This window comes from Paralichthys olivaceus, chromosome 24 (assembly GCF_024713975.1).
Source record: "Paralichthys olivaceus isolate ysfri-2021 chromosome 24, ASM2471397v2, whole genome shotgun sequence".
In the NCBI taxonomy this organism is placed as follows: Eukaryota; Metazoa; Chordata; class Actinopteri; order Pleuronectiformes; family Paralichthyidae; genus Paralichthys; species Paralichthys olivaceus.
This window is the reverse complement of record NC_091116.1, coordinates 11,381,208-11,401,663: the sequence shown is the minus strand read 5'-3', so window position 1 is coordinate 11,401,663 and position 20,456 is coordinate 11,381,208. Positions and strand designations below refer to the sequence as shown.

Below are 20,456 nucleotides of genomic sequence, written 5' to 3'. Positions count from 1 at the left end.
CAGCACAGTTTGTGTTACACAGGGTTGTTCGGTGAAGTCAACTACAATAAAATATCGCTTTACACGCTGCACTGTTGGTTTTATTGTTATTGTTTTATTTCAAAGGCTGATTCAAAGGGTTAGGTTTAGTTTTTTTTGACGACAACACAACAGCACTACTTGCACAGCAGGCTGCATGGTGAGATTTCCTTTGCTCTTTACTGAATGATTTGGTGCAACAGACACCGACATTGTTTACGTGTCCTTGGGAAAAGACACTGAATCTGTGCAACAGGAAAGAGAATGTCCATATAGAGATCTGTCAGGAATTTTATTATACACAGACGCCAAATAGATGTGCGGCCAAAGTCAAAACATTTTATATGCACCTTATATTCTAACTCCAACTAGTTTCATGAGACATAAATGCAAAGCATGACATTACAGCTTGTATGGCCTAAACTCTGTGACCATAAGTAAAGAATTATTTGTACCATTTAAAACCTCAGCTATAGTTGAACATGTATCCGATACAGTAAAATAAAAGTTTCAAGGTAGCTCTCTCATGTTGCCAACCCAAATACTAACCCCAGTGACATGCACTCAGCAGCATAATGTGGCATTGACTTCCCGAGCAGAAACGTTCTGCCATTCAAAGCACACGATCCTCCACTCGACAGAGGCGGGTTTGACATATTGGCAACTTTGCCTAAGCCTGTTCGCTTTTTTTATAAAGCGCTAGATGGGAAAATTGATACCACTGTGTTGGTTGCCATGGCAGCACATGCAGACGCAGAAGTCTCTTGCGGAACCAATAATTCAGAGCTTTTGTCATTTATATCCTGTCATCTGTGAAAAAAAGAAATGAAAGAATGAAAAGTATTTTACTTAAGTTATTTAAATTACAGCTGCGGTCTGCTTGTAGGACAGAATCTTGGTCAATCTGTCAAAAAGCAGGTTCATTGATTTTAAAAAAAACCAATTTGCATCGACATGAAAAGAGCTGCTTCAAATTTTGTGACTCCAAATGTGCAAGACGGAAGCGTTTGCATCTGTGATATTTTCTCTTCATCTCTGCTTAGTGGGAGAAAGAGGAGATGTGTTGTCCATCTTTATTTACATTTCCTAACAAATTATGGTGAATCAATTTTTGGCGAGTTACATTCTCCTCTCAGTAAACAGGTTCACGTGTCAAAGCCATTTTTAGAAGTAGTTTACAAGTTGAGCTGACTTCTAATTCTGACGCACGTGGCATACCATCAGTGATTAACTCCTCTTCGTCTCCAGCAAGAGTGTCAGATAATCCAATTTGTGCTGCTGCTTTCATGTGTGGATGCTAAAATGTATTGGCTTTTTCAGTAATAACAATGAGACTTAATCAGATATACCAAGAAGCCAAAGGCTACGAGAAACCATAGAGACGAGAAAAAACGAAATCAGACGTGTTGTGACAAAACTAGAGCAGATAGCTTTTTGTGTCAGTGAGGAAGAGGATGATGGAAGAAACAAGAAAACGAAAAATACTGCCACCGAGAAAATGACACAGAGGGGTAAGGCAGAGAAAAATGCCGGGAGTGGGATGAAAGGGAGAGAAGGAGAGTCAGCTGGAGGGAGATAAGAGAGAGAAAGAAAGAGAGAGATGCTGACACCCAAGCAGAAAAACTATACTTGTTTACTCACTCAGAGAGTTTCTTCCCTCACACCACACACTGTGTTTTTCTCATCCACACCAGGGGTGAGATATCTAACACACACATTCAACCGCTCACACATGAATTGTGTGCAGATGCACGTAGATTACTGGGTCAACTTCCCAAAGATGGCAATGGTTGAGAGGAAAACAGTTTCCTTTCTCTGAAAGGAATGAAGTAGTTATTTAAAGTATACTTTTATCTTTTGTGGGTTTGTTTCCACCTCTGGAGTCAGCTCTGGTCAGGTCAGCACATTCAGGGAAGCTTTATTATCGCAAATTAAAAAGACTCCATTTACCAGAGAAGTACAGCGGCAAGTGAGTGAGGTGTTTTGAATTATCTCCATTTATGTGTGAATTTATTGTTAAGATCCAAACTCATATTGAATTAGTCCTCCTAAGCTATACTCCACCATATACATAGATTTGTGAATACGTTAAGACAGTCAAGTAAAATGTGTTATTCAGTGTTTAGAATTTGCAGTTTGCTGACATTTTGCTCTTTCTCTCTCTCCCTGTCTGTCAAGTTTTGGAGAGCTTGCCCCCGGCTCGTTATAAGGAAACCATATCAGCGCTGTTGGCATGGTTACAACAGTGCGAGGCCAAGCTGGCCATCCCATCCACGGCCGTTACAGAGCATCCTATTATGGAACAAAGACTGAAGGATGTTCAGGTAGACACACACAAACACACACAAACCCACACTCACACAGGCCTGTTTCACTAAGAAAGAGCTGCCAGCATTTGCAAAGTAGATTTCATATAAAAATATATTTCCTCTACTCGCTTGATGCATCACAGAAGTTTGACTGCAGGCCCCAAAACAATCAAGCTTTTAAAAGCATTAACCACCAGGACTTGAATTGAATTTCTACAGTAAAATCTGAAACTTGACATACAGATAGTGGAGGTCGTCCTTAACAAGAGTAAAACTGAGTGAGAGAGAGACTTTCCCTTTTATTTTCTCACTCAATTACTCACTCTAATGTGAGTAATTGAGACTGTGACCTTGTTTTTCACTTAAAACGTTTGTGCTACTCGATTTAACGTGGAGTGCTGGAATATTTCAGTCATCGGCATCTGCTCAGAGAAGATAATGCAGCTTTGTATTTTCTTTCTCTCAAACTCTTGGCCAGTGTAGGACTTGAACCTGATTGTGTTGTGCAATGTGATGGATTGGAGATTGGTATATTACTCACAGGTTGGTGTACTCTACACCACCATCCACAAGGAGTCAGATTCAGCTGATAGACTCCGTCCGTCTATTTCTCTTGACAACACTGCAACTCAACTCTATCTACAAATTCCCATTAAATGCCAAAATAGGTTTGGCTCTATCATCCTGTTTGGTTGTATAACACTGTAATCACTTTTTACTACAAGTAGTAAAGTTATATTGCCGCCGGCGTTGCCAAACTGCCAAAGCAGCACGCTTTTAAAGGATGCTTTTCTGCTGCTCTTTGAGGTAGCAGACAGATAGAGAGGGGAGAGAAAACAGATGACGTGCCCCATTAACCAACAGTCTGATACATACCCACAACCTAGTGAGTAAATAGTGTGCGTCGGATACACCAGGACGTGCCCAAATTGCTGCCGTGAACATAAAATTCCTGTTGAGAGAATTGTTAAGTGGGCTGGAGCGTGCTTTGACTAAGAAGAGGTCCTTTTCAACTAAGTTTGACACATAACAAGTATTAACAGCAGAGAAATGTTTTTAATGTTGCACATAGTATAGATAAATATATACATATATATATATATATATATATATATATATAAAGAACACTGTGTCTCAACTAAATATAGCTAAAATATCCCAGAGACAAGTGTTGCTTTCTTGGACTTTTGTTTTTTTTGCCCTGGATAAATATACATAGATACATCATTCACCCCCTCTGGTGTCTAGTATCTCACACAGCTCAACAATGCACCAATAATAAAAGTCTCCGAGTTACGACAGCTGACCGTACACTAATGACCCACAGTTGTTTGCAGCTCTATCTGCTGCACAGCATTAGCTTCTTTTAAAGCAGCAGCTCTAACAGGAAGCTAAATGAGACACTTTCACAAACCTAAAACCAAGCAAGAATTTAAATTCTCTGAAAGTCACTGAATTTGGTGAAGCTCCACTTGCATCTGCTTAACATGCAGAGTGTGTGTGTGTGTGTGTGTGTGTGTGTGTGTGTGTGTGTGTGTGTGTGTGTGTGTGTGTGTGCAACTGCACAATTATAATAGGTGGGTGAGCAAATTCCCAGTGGAGCAAATCAGTGTCTGTTTATCACAGAACAGATAAACACATATTCTCAAAAATGCATGTAATAAAATAGTGAATGTACAGCTACACCAATGTAGAGTAAACGTTTTTCCATTCTCCCCTTGTTATCTGTATGTACATGTTTTTACACTAATGCATGTTCTTCTGATTCTAATGTTTTGTTCGTTTAGCGCTTTCTGAACTGTTGATTGTTTATCTTAAGTCAAGGTCGCACCATAGAGGTAAATATGTGTAGGAGTATGTGTGTGTGCGTACTCAACCCTCTTTAAAGATTATAATGGTCTTGTAGCTTAGCAGGGAGATCAAGTCTTGTAGCCAGAGATTAATTAAAGTTGATTGTAGATAATAATTAGGAATTCATTCTGCATACTGATAGGCTGTCATTAATCTTCAGACACAGCTGTTTCTTGTCCCATCGCTCCGGGAGGCAGGACTTCTGCATGTGTGTACATTACGTGTACAGTTTGTGTGGTCGGACACTTTCTCTTTTACTCAGATGACGGTATCACCTGTCATGTCAGGAGCTTTCTGGATAAGAATAAACAAGAGCTCCTGTCAGGGGAGATCTTAGTTTGAGTCCTGACTTGCAGAGCTCTAGCAGACAGTGAACAGCTCTGATTGGTTTGAATATGTGGCAGCTTGTGCCGAGATGATGAATGATGTTATCGACAGCCACTGATAGAAGTTATTAAAGACCTGATTGCAGCCTATAATGACTACCTTTGATTTTAGTGTAATTACATCCTTGGATTGAATTTTGATTTTGCAGTAGTGAGAGGGAAGTGGGGATAAGCTGCACGGATAAAAGACTGAGGCTTCAATTAATGGTTCACATTATTTGTCTATCTGCAGTTATTCATTATAGTCTCTGAAGAAGAATTTGGGAAAGTCCTGCTTTAGTTTTAAGCTTTTATTCGCAGTGAAAACTGGTTCACGTCCAGGTTAAAGTGATGGACGCCGTCTGTAATTAATAAGTAACAAGTGTTTTCTGTTTTTACAACCTCTACAGAAAAGTGGTACCCCTCGTTAAAGGATCTAGTGTAAGTTAAAACACGATATCATGACAATCATGTACGGAATGACCCAAATGCAGGCAGCATTAAAACAGGGACCAGGGTTTACAGGCAGGTCCACAGCATGATCATTACCCAGGCTGATGGAAAGAATACTGTCTGGTTCTGACGAGTCACAGAGATTAATCAGCTCTTTTGCATTATTTTGCATTGTGATTCGTCACCTCTTCACCTTTTTTGCAGAAACTTTGCTCGAATAAAGTAGCTCACTCATGTCAAAGTGAAACAGGGGATGGATGAATGTGTGTGGGAGGTTTTCGGTGCTGCTGGATAAAAAAAAAGTCAGTCAGAGAAAGGAAGAAGAAAAAAGTTACAGCAAAACTCATCCCTAATACGTCCCTGCTTGGGATTCAGTGTGGCAGCAGAAGGATTGAGGCTAAGCCACAGTAACTGGCAGATTTGGTCAGGCCAGGGGCTGTGTTTGATTTAAGCTTCTGAGACACCTTGGTGTGAACAAGGCTCTCTTCCGCAAAATCTTCCACTGCGGCCAACCAGGAATTCCCTCATCTACCCACTTGTGATTCACACTGCACGACTGGGCGAGCGGAATCAAACAGTGTGAAAAGGATCTCATTTCAAAATGTTAACAGTGGCAGCTGAGTGTTGTGTCAGCTCATAAACCTTCATGCTCGTCATCCCTCATCCTCCCATGTCATCCCACTCTGTACCCTGTCATGGAACTAACATTTCACCAAAATGACCTTTTTAGCCAAAGGATTTTGTCTCACACATGAGAGCTTTTTTTTACGTGTGCTCCTGGCAGATATAGGATCACACATATCTGAGATAAACAGAGAGTTAAGTGTTCCTGTTCTCTTCATCTCACTTTGTAGATAAGCAGAGAAACGATGGGCTCAAGTTTGCATTTGTCTGTTTTCATGATTTTAAGCACGTGTCAGCAATAACAGTAACGATGTTTCTGTTCTATTTAAATGGCCCCGTTAGTCATGACAATCTGACAGTGATCCAGCATGAATGATTCCAGGGTCCTCAAAGTGAAGCAGCTAAAATAACACAGCCATCATTCACTTTGTTATTTGCACCTGTTCTTTTCCCACCGGCACATGTTAAACTGTCAAAACTTCTTTCTCTGATTCTATGGCTCTCATCCCCTCAGGCCCTCCAGGTGGCTCTGACTGAACACCAGGGGGAGGTGGACTACCTGACCTCAACTGTGGAGCAGGTCTTCCAGAAAGCTCCGGCAGACATCAGCCAGAAGTGAGCCACGGAAAAGAATAAAGTGATGGGAAAGAAACAGAAATTTGAATTTTGATACTTATACTTATAAGTACTGATCATTTACAGTACATATATTTAAATCACTTTGCACTCCCAGCCAGTCCAATCCATTTACAAACAGCCTTGCCTCAAAAGAGTTACTTAAATTATTATTTAAAACTAACAAGTAAAACAACATTAAACATTGAAACATCAGTAAGAACTACCACACCCTCACACAGATTCTGCAGAGACCACTAGAGCCCATAACCATGTGAGAAGTACAGATCTCATTTCTAGTAAAGGATCAGTGTCAAACAAACTTTAGGATTTCTTATGATTAATTCTCTGAAAATATATTTTAAAATAAACCAAACACAGCACAGACCTTTGACAGTTGCTTGGCCTTTATGTTCAGTTGGTGCATTATCAGTCTGCAGGAGTAATGAATCAGTGCAGAAGCAACTAACGCCGCGAGTCAGTAAGTCTCCATGATCTGTGCTGCTGCAGGTATCGCATAGAGATGGACGCCATCATGGCACGTTGGAGACGACTCGGCACCATGCTGGCAGACAACGTGCAGAGAATCCAGGAGCTCATGGCCAAACTGATTCAGTTTGAGGTGAGATGCAGGCGAAGGAAAATCATATGCTGTATTTGTTCTGTGACCGGTTATACATCCAAAGCCAGGACTCTACTGCTCCGACTGTGATTGACAGCTGCCAACGCCTCACTGAATACATAACACAGGAGCTGATATCACTTAGCATTTATCCAAAGCTTTGCATTAAAATCAAACCAATTTTAAACCCATCTTTCCTCAAACAAGGTAAATCCAGACTTCTCCCCGGCCTAATTAAAAACCAAGGCTGATTTATTTTACATTTGACAGCCCTGGAGTGTTTCATTTATTATCTGGATTCTCAGTTAAATCCTCATACGTCTCACTTTGAAAAACGAGCCCTCTCCCTCATAATTTTAGCAACTATTTCATATTTTAAAACTCGTTATATTGCATAAGAAAAGTTTGCTGGTTTGCACTAAGTTAAGGGTGCAGTGGTTTACAGGCTCTACTGTTTTGTTACTTATATATTGTAGAACAAGAGCTAAAGTGGGGTGAGAGACAGCAACAGAGAGAGAGAGAGTGGTCCCCTTTAGTTTTCAGATGAGATTGAAAGGAGTCGCTGTGAGGAAGTGACCTGATTCTGGTCAGGTTCGGGTCGGGCTCAATTAGTTTCCTCCATGGCTCAGACAGACGGATAAATGTGGTCCGGACCAGACTCAAGTGCACATACACTCTCCTTCCAATTAGAGCCTTGAGATCTCTGGGTGTTCTGGACTGATGCATCAACTCATCTACCTTACGGGCTCAGTCCTCATTTTCACATGGATTTTGTCTGCCTCTCTTTTGTCTTTCTTCTCCAGAATGATGTAAAGACTTTAAAGAAGTGGATGGCAGATGTGGACGTCTTCCTGAACGAGGAATGGCCCGCGCTGGGAGACTCTGAAGCTCTGGAGAAACAGTTAGAGCAGTGCACAGTGAGGAAACCTTGCATCCTGATTTTACTTTACACTAAACTTTCACTCTCAGTGGCTTAGTTGCATCATAAATTATATTTCTTACCAACAAGTTGCTCACATTACGAAAAAGGATTAAAAGGTTATCAGTTGAGAAGTTCTGGAAATGCTAAGAAAGGTTGACAGTGGTTTATATGGAGCAGATGAAAGTAGAAGAGATCAAGGACCCAAATATAAAAATATCCTAAAGGAAACAAAGAGGAAAAAGATGAGCCGATAAATCACGTGGCTACTTTTACATAAATGGTTCCATAAAAACACTGAATCAAAGATTACCCTTATCCCTGACCAGGCTCTGGTGAATGACATCCACACCATCCAACCCAGCCTCAATGGCATCAATGAAGTGGGTCTGTACCTGAAGAAAGAGGCCGAGCCGCCGTTCGCCATCCACATCCAGAAGGAGCTGGATGAGCTCAACGCCCAGTGGGAGAACGTCTGCAAACAGGTGTGTCACCTGAACCCAGAGTGTGGTGCCTTCTTCTGCTTTCACATTGAGTGTTTGTATTCATGTGTCCTTTTCCTAACACTATCTAGGCCTATGCTAAGAAGTCCGCACTGAAAGGAGGCCTCGATAAAACCATGGCTCTGAGGAAGGAGATGCAGGAGATGCAGGAGTGGATCAACCAGGCCGAGGAAGACTACCTGGAGAGAGACTTCACATACAAGACCCCCGAAGAGCTGCGCAAGGCTGTTGAGGAGCTCAAGGTGTGTGACTGCAGACAATCGAGAGTGGCCGAGAGAGAAAGAGGCTGATTGAAGATGAAATGAGGGGCCGTATGAACCTGTGTAGGTTTCTCTGAAATCGAGGCTCTTTCTTCAGATTCGTGATCTCGTCTCAAGAGTCCTTCGCAGCCGGGGCCCAGGTCTGACCGACTTTGTGCAGCTGCTGCAGCTGATCTTTCTCTTTTCTCTGTCACTCCGTTTTGATCCTGGTTAATTCCAGGTCGATAACGCCCCCGTCTTCCTGCTTCTCTGTTCATTGTTGCAGCTGAAAACCAGCTCTCTTTCTTTCTTCTCATCTGCTCACAGCTTTGAGACCCTCTTTCAAACCCCTCCTCTGCTCTCATTCCTCAGTTTCATATCAAATTGCATTGATTCTCCTATTCACCGGAATCCTTTTTTCTTTTTTTTTTAAGCTTTCATGACTTTATGTATTTCTGATGTAAATTTATGTCAGTATTTGCTTTGTGATTCACCTAAAAGCCTTGGCAGTAGCAGTCTCCTGCCATTCACCCCCCACCCAAAAAAAAAACCTATACTTGATAGTCAAGTTGAAAATGAAAATTGATTCCACTCTGCTTGCTACTCATAATCCCCCCCCTCCTCTCACCTCGTGCTCCTCTCCTCATTCTTTCTGCTGAAGCTCAGAGGAAACTCAAATCACTCGTTTATTCCCGTAATCCCTCTTTCTCCTGTTCCCTCCCCCTCTCTCTTGCTGGGAAAGCTACATGCTCATTAATTGATTCGTTGGGTTACTTATTCACTCCATCTCTTCACACTCTGTGGCTTTATCAACTAGAGGAACATTGATTCATTTGGTCTTGCATCCAACCCTGTATCCATTAAGCTCTCTTTCTCTCTCTCTCTTTCTCTCTCTCTCTCCTAACTTCCTTCCTTCCATCTCTTGCTTTATATCACTCACCATCTGCCTCTCGATTCTTTCTCTGTTCCCTTAACTTTTAGGACTCAAGTTAAAATAACAAGTCTTGTTAATACAAAACAACAAACAAACTGAGTCATCTAATTCCTTTTCTTAAAGGAGTTTTCTTGTTGAGCGCAGCCTCAGCCAGTTTGTGTTCACTACAGAGTCTTCCATCTTTGTTTTTTTAGTTTCACACCCTATTTTAAAAACAGTACCACTAGCTGTTTTAGTTGAGCATAAGTAATTAAGTACTTTTCTATTAAATACTAAATACTGATTACTTTAATTGTTAATTATTTTAGTATTAAAAACAATATTAACATGTAGTGCAAGGCTTTGTGAAAAATGTAGTGGAGTAGAAAGTACAGATACTTGCTGTACAGATACATGAAAAATGTATTTACATTCCACCGCTGTGTGTTTCATCAATATTTTCTTGATTATTAATTAAATGTACATTATAAAATTCACTGATTCATATTTTGAAGGTCTTGTTTTTTTTATGAAAATATATTAAAATACCATCCAATTCAAAATACAATTCCATGGCCTACATCATTTCTGAAAGCTTCACTAAACATGTCACAGCTCTGAGTTTTCAGGAAATTCCGAGGTCCAATGTCGAAAATACCTCAAGCCGGGAGGTTTTCATATGAACTCCTCTCACGAACACAAACCTATTGGAAGGCAGCAAGTGTCTCTTGCTTCCAGTTCACCTCTGCTCTCCCTAAAAAACACCCCCTCTTTACTTTCTCCGTTTCTTTGTCTCTCTATCAGAGGGCTCAGGAGGAGGTCCACTCCAAGGAGCTAAAGGTGAAACTCCTCACCGACAGCGTGAACAGTTTCATCGCCAAGGCCCCACCCACAGCCCACGATGCCCTGCGCTCTGAGCTGGACGTGCTGACAGCCAACTACCAGCGCCTGTGTAGCCGCCTGGATGGGAAATGTAAAACTCTGGAGGTATGACGTTTACCTCTCTGTCACCTCAGTCCTGCAAATGGTAATTAGATCTGTGCTGGCTTTTGTTTAAAGGTGCATTTACGTGTGAAAGGTAAAGACATTTTCGCTTCATCAGTGTTTTCAGAGGATGTATTCAGAATATTCTAGATAAGGGAGGTGTTGCAGAGTTAGTGACCATCTCATGTTGTTTTCTTACATTTAAAATGGTCTGAGCTTCGTCAGAAAGTCACTTTAAATGAACAGGAGATGTGTTTACCATTCAAACTAAATGTGTTAATGTAAATTAACCCATCAAACATTGTAATGTTGAACAGATGTTGATACGATGACTTGCACTGAACCTAAATATGCTTATACAAAACTATAAAAAAATAGATATAGCTTCACAGTCATTTGCTTACCTGTCCTCAAATCAACAGGATGTACTTTTTTTTTATCTTCCCAATCTCCTCTCTGCTTTTCCTGGAAAATAATTTCCTCTGGGTCTTGGTATTTGTGGTAATTCAGTTCTATGGTCAAAGCACTCTCACTATTTGTCTTTTTTATTATGCTCTCTGTCTGTCTTACTTCCATCTAACACATAAAATGTCAAAACCATTAGGCTGCACAGTCTGTATTTTCCATCAATTGATTTCTCTCTATCTCCATTGTCTCTTCCTCCTAATGATTTGCTCATACGTTGTGTGTTTTTAGGAGGTGTGGGCATGCTGGTGTGAGTTGCTCTCCTACCTGGAGCAGGAAAACGCCTTCCTGGACCAGCTGGAGCAGAAACTAGACGAGACAGACAACCTGCAGGGAGCAGAGGAGCTGCAGGAGGCGCTGGATGTGAGTGAGAGGCGGGAGGCGAGGGTGCACACATCAATTCAGGGGATTTTGTTAAAAGAGGACAAGGTGGCAGAGACATGGAAAGGGCAGCATGGGTGTCTTTTGTAACGGGACACGTCCAACACGTCACCAAGGTACACAACTTGCTGCACTGAGCTGTCGAAACAGTCCCACTATGACAGTGTAGTTAGAGCGGTGGTGGATAGAGTCAAACAGCCAGAGAGATTACATAACTAAATCGGCCCCTGAGGCGTTGAACCTTTTTTTTCCTCATTCTCACATTTAAGTTTTAGTTTTAGAGAGTAGAGATTATGAATTAATGATAGCAGATATATTGTTAAATGTTACACAGCCAGTAATAGATTAAGTATGAGAGAAATGCAAAACAGACAGATAACACCCAAAGGTGTCTTTGAGAGATATAATTTAGAGTTAAGGTGCGACGTAAAAATATGAATATGAATTCTTATATTAGCAGGCACCTGGTGAAAGTAGATTCAGTGTAGAGGCTCCTAAGATAATAGAGATTTTGTATAATAATAATCATCATCATAATAATTACTGATGTTCAAGTATAATGTTTTATAAATCAAATCAAATGATGACAGTGTAAAATATATATTAAAGGGTAATCTATTATACAGTGAATATGAACTGTATTTCTATAAAATGCATTAAACCGATGTTTATGTTTATGTTAGACCCTGGGATTTGGTGAGTTTAACGAAGCAAAAAGCTTAAAGCCTCAAGAGCCGGATGCATTCTTTCATTTACTGTTACCGACAACAAAAGAGCAAAAATGCAAATAGCTGCCCACTCAGCTTTATTTTATTATGCTAATATGCAGCCTAACAGCTTTTGGGGGATTTCAGAAGATGTGAAAAGCTGTTCAGCACCAAGGTCAGAGGAACAAAGGCTAATGGACCCGTTTCAGCATCTACATATCGTCACCTAACTTATTCTGCATCACTTTCGTTCTTTTTGAAACGGATATAAATAAATATCCCCATAGTAGGACAATTAGGAATGAGCTTCATGTGATGTAGATGATTGTTTGTGTGTGTGTGTGTGTGTGTGTGTGTACAGAGCCTGGATGTCCTTTTGCGTCACCCAGAGGACAACAGGAACCAGATCCGAGAGTTGGCCCAGACCCTGATGGACGGAGGTGTCCTGGATGAACTGATACAACAAAAACTGGATGCGTTCAACACACGATGGGACGAACTTATGGCCAGGGTAAGATTCTTTATTTACTCTAAATAGTTTTTAGTTCGTACATTTCCCCACGTCACCCTTCCCTTTATTCTAGTCATCATCACCCATCATCGATATGCTCTCAGCCTGTTGTGGTGATGCAGCAGATTAATGTTCTCCCTGCAAGACTTTGTTTGTCAGCCCATCTGAGACATTGAGTGTGTGTGTTGGTGTGTGTGACAAAGCCCTATGTTTCAGATGTTTCAGACTTTTTTCCATTTTGTGTATCCTCACTGTTCGTGTGCCTCCTTTCATATGGCGTGTATGTCAGCATGTAGATGAGGCAGCGCAGCTCTGAGGCCTGTTTGTTTGTCATCTATAAAGAAGAGAGAGACACGTTCGTGAATCTGTCTGGAAAAGAAAGTTAAAGCACACAGAGACCAAAATAATGCCTCAAGGTTTTTTCTTCTTTTTTGGACCAGAGGGGACTGTGTTGAGTGAAACCTTTTGTTGTTTATTGCTTGCATACTAACTTCATCAGTGCAGTATGAAGGACACACTCAAATCTCACATTTATTCCGTAACCTTTCCTGGGACTATGAATTCATTCCAGTGTGATTTGATTCAAACTTCTAGTCCTAGATATCAAAACAAACGTGTTGGATTTCTCTTTTAGATTTCAACACTGAAACACAATCTTAAAGAAAATAAAAATCTAACTCACGGAAACAAACAAATGTAAAAAAAAGTGACTGTATAATAAAATATAAATACAAGCGATCTGGAGGAGGTATTTAGAATTGAACCAGCAACCCTGACCAGTGGAGTAATCTAACACCAGCTCACATCAACACTATTTCATTTGCTCTCCCTAATGACCTAAAACTGCAGATGTCATTCAAATCAAAGTTAGACATTATAAAAATATATTTCTTATCTACTTCCTACTTTTTAGGCAAAGAAAAATGTTATCATCATCAGTGCAATAACTCAAAGTCAACACTTCCTTAGCATCCGAGCCAAGAGTCTGATGAGTGCAGGGCTCCGAGCAAATGCTGACACAGAGATGGGAATATAATTTCATTATATCAGTGTCCCTCTTTAAACCTCAGCCTGTGAACAAACAATGCTGTTACACATCTCCGGCGTCTTCAGATCACAGAGGCATGTTTGCCATTTTAATTTCAGCTCCTTGTAACGGCTGAAAACCAATAAGAGGAAGTGCGGTGTGGAGAACGCTGCTCGTGCTTTGCCGCTGGCATTTTCCAACACAAAGCATTTAAGCAAACAATGATCCTCTATCTCCCTTGTTCCACAATCACTGCATTCGTTCCTGAGATTGTGTATGTGTGTGCATGTGTGTGTGTGCATGTGTGAAATAAGTAATAATGGAAAACTGAGTGTTTAATGAGAATATGTAGTCATGAGCCGACAATTGCTAGGGAAATGGAGTACATCGCCGCCGGGAAGATTGTTATCAGTGTTGCCTAAATATTTAATCTCACTTAAATTCTCATTTCATACATTATAAACTAAGACATGGGAGCGAGACGGACGAAAAAATCCTATGAGAAATCCACAAGTAGCATTAGGAATACTGTGTGTGTGTGTTTGTGTGAATACTGTGTGTGAATACTGTGTGTGTGTGTGTGTGTGTGAATACTGTGTGTGAATACTGTGTGTGTGTGTGTGTGTGTGTGTTTGTGTGAATACTGTGTGTGAATACTGTGTGTGTGTGTGTGTGTGAATACTGTGTGTGAATACTATGTGTGTGTGTGTGTGTGTGTTTGTGTGAATACTGTGTGTGTGTGTGTGTGTGTGAATACTGTGTGTGAATACTGTGTGTGTGTGAATAATGTGTGTGCGAGTGTGTGAATACTATGTGTGTGTGTGTGTGTGTGTGTGCGACAACAGGGGTTAGACAGGCTCAGGGCTATACTTAGCCATTATCCTCCTGTATGGGATTAACATGCTTACCTGTAACCACATGTACACTCTGTCTCTCCACACCTGTAAGCTCACACAGGTTTATGATGTAATTGGTGCGTTCACTAGTTAATCTAATTAGTCGGCAGTCACCCGGCTGAAGGAAGGAAGTAGACACCATTAGTTGCCAGGGCGTCAAATGCTTTGCAGACAACAGGCGACAGACGATCGTTCGTTTTCTGTTGACCGTCTCGATGTGGCTGGTCACTCAGACAACATGAGAGAGAAAGCCCGGAGTCCTTCTCTCAAGAGGGTACATGCAGATGGATTGTGTGTGTGTGTGTGTGTGTGTGTGTGTGTGTGTGTGTGTGTGTGTGTGTGTGTGTGTGTGCGTGTGTGTGCGTGTGTGTGTGTGTGTGTAGACTGTGTCCATAATTGTGCAAAACAGACTGTTTGTAATGACAGGATCTCGCTGCCGTGGCTCCGTCCTCTGACCGCTATTGCACATTCTCTGGCTCCAAATGTGCAAGATGGCAACGTCTGTATCGAGGATATCTTGGCTTCAGTTCTGGAATGTGGGAGGAAGTGGAAATACGCCATCCATCTTTATAAACTTTATTAATTTCACTGCAAGAAATGATACACAGTAAAATATCTCAAACGCCACCTGAGGATTCTTTCAAGATGCCACATCGGACTATATATCTATCGTCTAGAGATTTTCCAAGTTATCGTTTATGGGATATAGCTGTTTTTGTGTGTCCTTCCATGTGTTATTTAACGAGGTGTAACATGTTTGCTGTTTCCGCAGGCGCTGCTGCGACAGAAGGAGCTGGAGAAAAGTGTCCAGTGGGCTCAGGAGAATGACAAGACCCTCAGGCAGCTTCAGGAGTCGCTTGCTAACACAGACCGCCACCTCAGCTCGTACCTGACTGACCACATTGACGCCCAGCAGATCCCACAGGAGGCTCAGGTAGCCTTAGAGTGCACCTCAAAAGAATCAGAACCCTGATAATTATTTTCTGTCTTGTTTATCAGTTTACGAAGCCCTGCCATGCTCCCAGCAGGAATGTGTGCACACACAAACATACTGTACACTGCCACTGTCTGTTATCTTATCCTCTGTAATCTACTTCATCTACTTCTACAATTATTCTTGTTTCTTTTCTTTTTCTCACTGACACACTTTCCACTTAATCAGATAATGGATCATTAGATAGTGGTGTGTGTGTCTGTATGTACAGAGCTGATGGAGAGACAGATTATGTCCATGTGGACTGTGGACCACCGGTGCAGAGGGACGTCTCTTGCTCTCTCTCTCTCCCTCCCTTACAAACACAGGCTGAGCGAATGATTGGATTAGAGAGGTGTGTGTGTGTGTGTGTGTGTGTGTGTGTGTGTGTGTGTGTGTGTGTGTGTGTGTGTGTAGTGAGGGGGGTGTACCTAAAGTTATCAAAGATTTTGAGGAGTGCCTTCTCCTCTCTCCTTGCTGCTTATTGCCTCCCTGTGGTCAGCAGAGGGAGATACACTATTGATCAATTTAAACTTACTCGCCTCTTTTCCAGACGGACCTGATTAAATTCACTGAATTAGAAACTTTAGAAACGCATGTTTATGTGTGTCACAGAAAATCCAGTCCGAGCTGAGTGGACATGACGTGACTCTGGAGGACATGAGGAAGAAGAACCAGGACAAAGACTCGTCCCAGAGGATCATGGGACAGATTGACCTTACACAGGTATGTTTCCATTGTATTTGTGTGTTTACATATTTGTGTGACGCAAAGCAAATTTGTGGATATGCGACCAAATATTTCTGACACTGCGAGCATTGTTTCACATTATCTATTTGTGAGTTCGTAGGCAAGGCTTATGTGAAAATAAGCAATTTGCAGATCTATTTTTAGGAAACACTCTTTCATGGAACAGAATGTTGTGCGTGAGCATTCAGACTTTTTACTTTCGGTAATGGGAATTTAGGGAAACTAAATTTGTGGGAATGAAGTGGAAATGATTTCCTCCTCTGGCACAATTCAGTTTGCCCCTCAGCTAAAGAGAGAAGGCCTCTGTAAACACCACACTACTGAAACTTGGTTTGCAAACTGAAATACTGTACCCCCTGGCAAAAGTTGTCATTACTCAGCGGTGAACTACGCACGCACACAACTCTTCTGCTCTGACAGCCGAGGGGCGCAGGGGCTCGGAGCTCAAAACTGGAGCAGCTCTACCTTCTTGTGGTGAGAGTCTGTCTTGCACATTCTGATTTTCTCTCATTGAATCTCACAGAACTCCCACAGCATTGAGTGTAGTTCCCTGCCAGGCACTGCAAAACCATGAAACCAATGGTGCAATGGCACAACACATTCCCTCTAAACGGACCCCACATGCTTCTTTTTCTCTCGTGTTTAATTTTGTTGGAATATGTGTCTGATGTAGACAGACTCTGAATTGCTACAACGAGTCGTCTCCTCACGTGTCCACGTGTGTCTTTGGCTTTTTATAGAAAATGTTGGCAGACGTGTGGACGAAATTTCGGCTCTTCCAGAAGCCGGCCAACTTTGACGCTCGGCTGGCTGAATGTGAGCGTGCGCTGGCCGGGGTCAAAAGTCAGGTGGGGGTGCTGGACATCCGCAGTGTGGAGCAGGACGTGGTGCAGTCGCAGCTGGAGCAGTGTATGGTGGGTAATTGCACCACGCTGGCAGGTCGGTTGATGAGTAGATGTAGTATATATCTCACATTAAGCAGCTGCTGTTTGTGTCTAACAGAAGTTGTACAAGGTGCTGAGTGAAGTGAAAGGCGAGATAGAGACGGTGATAAAAACAGGGCGGCACATCGTCCAGAGGCAGCAGACTGAGCATCCCAAAGAGCTTGACGACAGGGTGACCGCCCTGAAACTGCTCTACAACCAACTGGGATCCCAGGTGAGAACAAACACACAAACATATTGGAGCTAAACACATGTTATCTCACAAGCAACACTATCAGTAGAGATTTCCTGTAACTGTTTCACGTGTTTTAAGGTAACTGAGAGTAAATTAGAGCTGGAGAAGAGTCTGAAGTTGTCAAGGAAGTTGCGTAAGGAGCTGAACGGGTTGACGGAGTGGCTGGCCGCAACTGACGCCGAGCTGACCAGGCGCTCTGCGGTGGACGGCATGCCCAGTGACCTGGAGGCTGAGGTGGCATGGGCACAGGTATGACAGATCTTAACATCCTGGTCTGTCCACTATCATTTCCTTTGGCCTCTCTACTTTGTTATAAACTGACTTAACAAAAAAAGAACATATACTCCCAGGGCATACAGTTATTCAGGAAAACATATATTATTCATTCCTCCACACAGCTGCAGTTTAAGTCACCTGCAGAGCCGCCATTATTCTTATGTTTTACTGGCAAAATGTCTCTTTCCCGTGCAGTCACAGAACGTAAATGTGTTTGTTTTGGTCATAGTTTCAGTTATAAAATCCTAATACATGACTCACTTCAGTCACTGAGCAGAGGAGGAGGTTGCAAAGTGCAGTCATTCAACTCACAAAATGTAAGTGAGTAATGTTTATTGAAATAACTGATATTAAATTTACATATTCAACGAGAAACTTCAATCAGTACATCAGGAGTCTCCTGCAGTCTTACTGTTGACAAATGAGAAATGAGTCCAAACCTGAGCCAATGCTCCCATAAATTATTCACACTTTCTTTTCCTGTCACCTTGATTTCTGTAATTTATTGTTCTCTTGCATGGAATCGTGCAGCAGCTGCTTATCCACAGAAACTAGATTTCAATATAGAGAACATATCTCTCCTTCCTGAGTAACAACGGCTCCCTGTTCGCTTCAGAATTCAGTTTAAGATTCTATTGATTACTTTTAAAACTGTACATGGTCTTATTATCTACATTTCTATTAACCCCCTCAGATTATATTTAGATCAGAAACCCTCCTGTATCGACTGGCTCTTTATTAACTTTTCATAATATCTGCCCCAATGACTTTATGTTCTTGTCTTCTACCATATTACATTTTCTACATACATTTTGTTGTTCTTTTTAAACTTTGTTAAATGATCTTTCTCTCTCAGTCCATCCATGAGGAGACGGAGCGGCGTCAGCCTCAGCTGCAGGCTGTTGTGGACCTCGCCGAGGCCCTCAAGGCTGTGCTGCGGGGCCACGGCGGCCTGGTGGATGACAAAGTCAGTCTGCTTCACTGCAACTGGATTGCAGTCACATCCCGAGCAGAAGAATGGCTCAACCTGCTGCTGGTCAGAAAAAGAGAAATAACAGAGTGTTCTGTATTCATGTGTCTCTAGCTTCTTCTTTCTTTTGTCAGTGTTAAAATTATACCAACGTTTCTAAAAATAACTGAAGAAACCTTTAATGTCCCGCTCTCTCTCCTTCCTCCTCCCTCTCTCAGGACTATCAGCGGCAGATGCAGAAGTTAGATGGAACGATAGAGGAAGTGAACAGATGGATCGACGGAGCGGAGAAAAAGATGGATGACTTGGACAGCCAGGGACCCAACGACGCTGTGTTGAAGGTGTGTCTTTTATATCTTATATATTTCTTCTTCTAAATCTCAGTCTGTTCGTAGTTGAGATTTGAGGGCTTGTGGCCTTTTAATTGGAAAATCCAGGGATTATCCTTAGTAGTGCTCTCTTGTTATCAGCTGTGGGACAGAGTGATGAACACGCATGTCTTTTGTTAGTGCCTGTGGGAGCTGGCGAGTGTTAACTCTGCAGTCTGCTTACATATGAGGTTGATAGCCTTTTAACTCTGTGCTACACAGTGAATGCAAAATGTCCACCTTTATTTTTTTTATGATAAACTCCAAACCAAGTAAGGTACAAAGACTTAGACACGTAACATAAGAGGCGATAAGATAAGATAAGGAACAACCGGAGGAAAAACAGGAAAAAGGAAAAACAGAAGCATTACTCAGAGTAATAAATAAGTAAACATGCAGTATAAGTACAAGGAAATAGAATGTAATATATACAATATAGGAGTATTCTTTCCATATTTTTACAAAAAAATGCGTATGTGTTTGTGTCCTGCAGGTTTTGCGTGCAGAGCTGGAGCTGATGACAGTTAAGATGGAGGAGGTGAGGGCTTTATCCCAGGAGCTCATGTCCACCAGGGGAGAGAACTGCCAGGCTCAGGTGGGACCCAAAGTGAAGCAGCTCAACCAGCGATTTGACACCATCTCTCAACGCATCACCTCTGGACTGGTAGGGACGGTGGACAGTTATACCCCTCTTAATACTTTTATTTATTTTGAACATTTAACACACAAGCTGAAATTGAATGAAAGTGTCAGTGGGTGCTAAATACTCCAAACTCACTTAATTTCACTTCAACCTCTGACTAAATAGATTCCCAGCTCCTTCTAAATTTACTTCAGAGTCTCACTAAATAGACTTGAAACGTCTCGCTAACTATACTTTAAAGCGCTCATTTAGCAGACTTCAATGTCTCACACTAAATTTACTTCAAACCCAATGAATCTGCTCCTACGTCTCAGACTAAATTTACTTTCTCCTGGCCACTAATGATGTCCCTTTCATTGTGTGTGTGTGCGTGCGTGTGCTGTGTGTGTGGCAGACGGCTGCATCAGCCAAGGAGCTGGAGCAGTACCACAGTGAAGCACAGATCTGGCTGGAGCTCCTGGAGGAAGAAGTCAAACAAGGGGAGAACCTCAAGGAGGAAGACTTCCAGGAAGACAAGGTTTCATAAACACACACACAAGAGGATAATGCATCCTTCTTATATTCAGCATGCACTTACAAGCGGTGTGTGTGTGTGTGTGTGTGTGTGCGTGTGTGTGTAGGACTGTGAGGAAGGTGCAGTGAAGGAGTTACTGTTGAAAGGAGAGAATCTACAGAAGAGAGTCCCAGATCAGGACAAGAGAGAGCAGATCAGAGTGAAACACAACCAGCTCAACAGCAAGTACAACACCGTCAAGGTAAAGTCACACACACACACTGTCAGAATGAAATGCTGGTTAGAACTGAGAGTCTCATCCTGGACCAACAAACTGATTAAAAACATGTGTAAAAGTTAAATTCCTGTCTGGACTCAGTTTGTGTAATTGTGTTTGTGTGT

General features: G+C 41.9%; 1 protein-coding gene across 16 annotated transcripts in view; it reads left to right on the top strand.

The window, feature by feature from the left end:
- Positions 1-20,456, top strand: part of dmd (dystrophin) — a 177,029-nt gene that overhangs the window by 101,445 nt on the left and 55,128 nt on the right. For all 16 annotated transcript variants that reach the window (XM_069520600.1, XM_069520599.1, XM_069520596.1 and 13 more), the window contains 19 exons: positions 2,197-2,342; positions 6,135-6,235; positions 6,746-6,857; positions 7,661-7,774; positions 8,106-8,261; positions 8,351-8,521; positions 10,236-10,418; positions 11,112-11,243; positions 12,330-12,479; positions 15,175-15,336; positions 15,991-16,101; positions 16,866-17,039; positions 17,128-17,283; positions 17,383-17,553; positions 18,437-18,616; positions 18,769-18,891; positions 19,412-19,582; positions 19,956-20,078; positions 20,182-20,316. In XM_069520600.1, the coding sequence (XP_069376701.1) occupies positions 2,197-2,342; positions 6,135-6,235; positions 6,746-6,857; positions 7,661-7,774; positions 8,106-8,261; positions 8,351-8,521; positions 10,236-10,418; positions 11,112-11,243; positions 12,330-12,479; positions 15,175-15,336; positions 15,991-16,101; positions 16,866-17,039; positions 17,128-17,283; positions 17,383-17,553; positions 18,437-18,616; positions 18,769-18,891; positions 19,412-19,582; positions 19,956-20,078; positions 20,182-20,316 (2,771 nt within the window). The remainder of the gene's footprint in view (positions 1-2,196; positions 2,343-6,134; positions 6,236-6,745; positions 6,858-7,660; positions 7,775-8,105; positions 8,262-8,350; positions 8,522-10,235; positions 10,419-11,111; positions 11,244-12,329; positions 12,480-15,174; positions 15,337-15,990; positions 16,102-16,865; positions 17,040-17,127; positions 17,284-17,382; positions 17,554-18,436; positions 18,617-18,768; positions 18,892-19,411; positions 19,583-19,955; positions 20,079-20,181; positions 20,317-20,456) is intronic.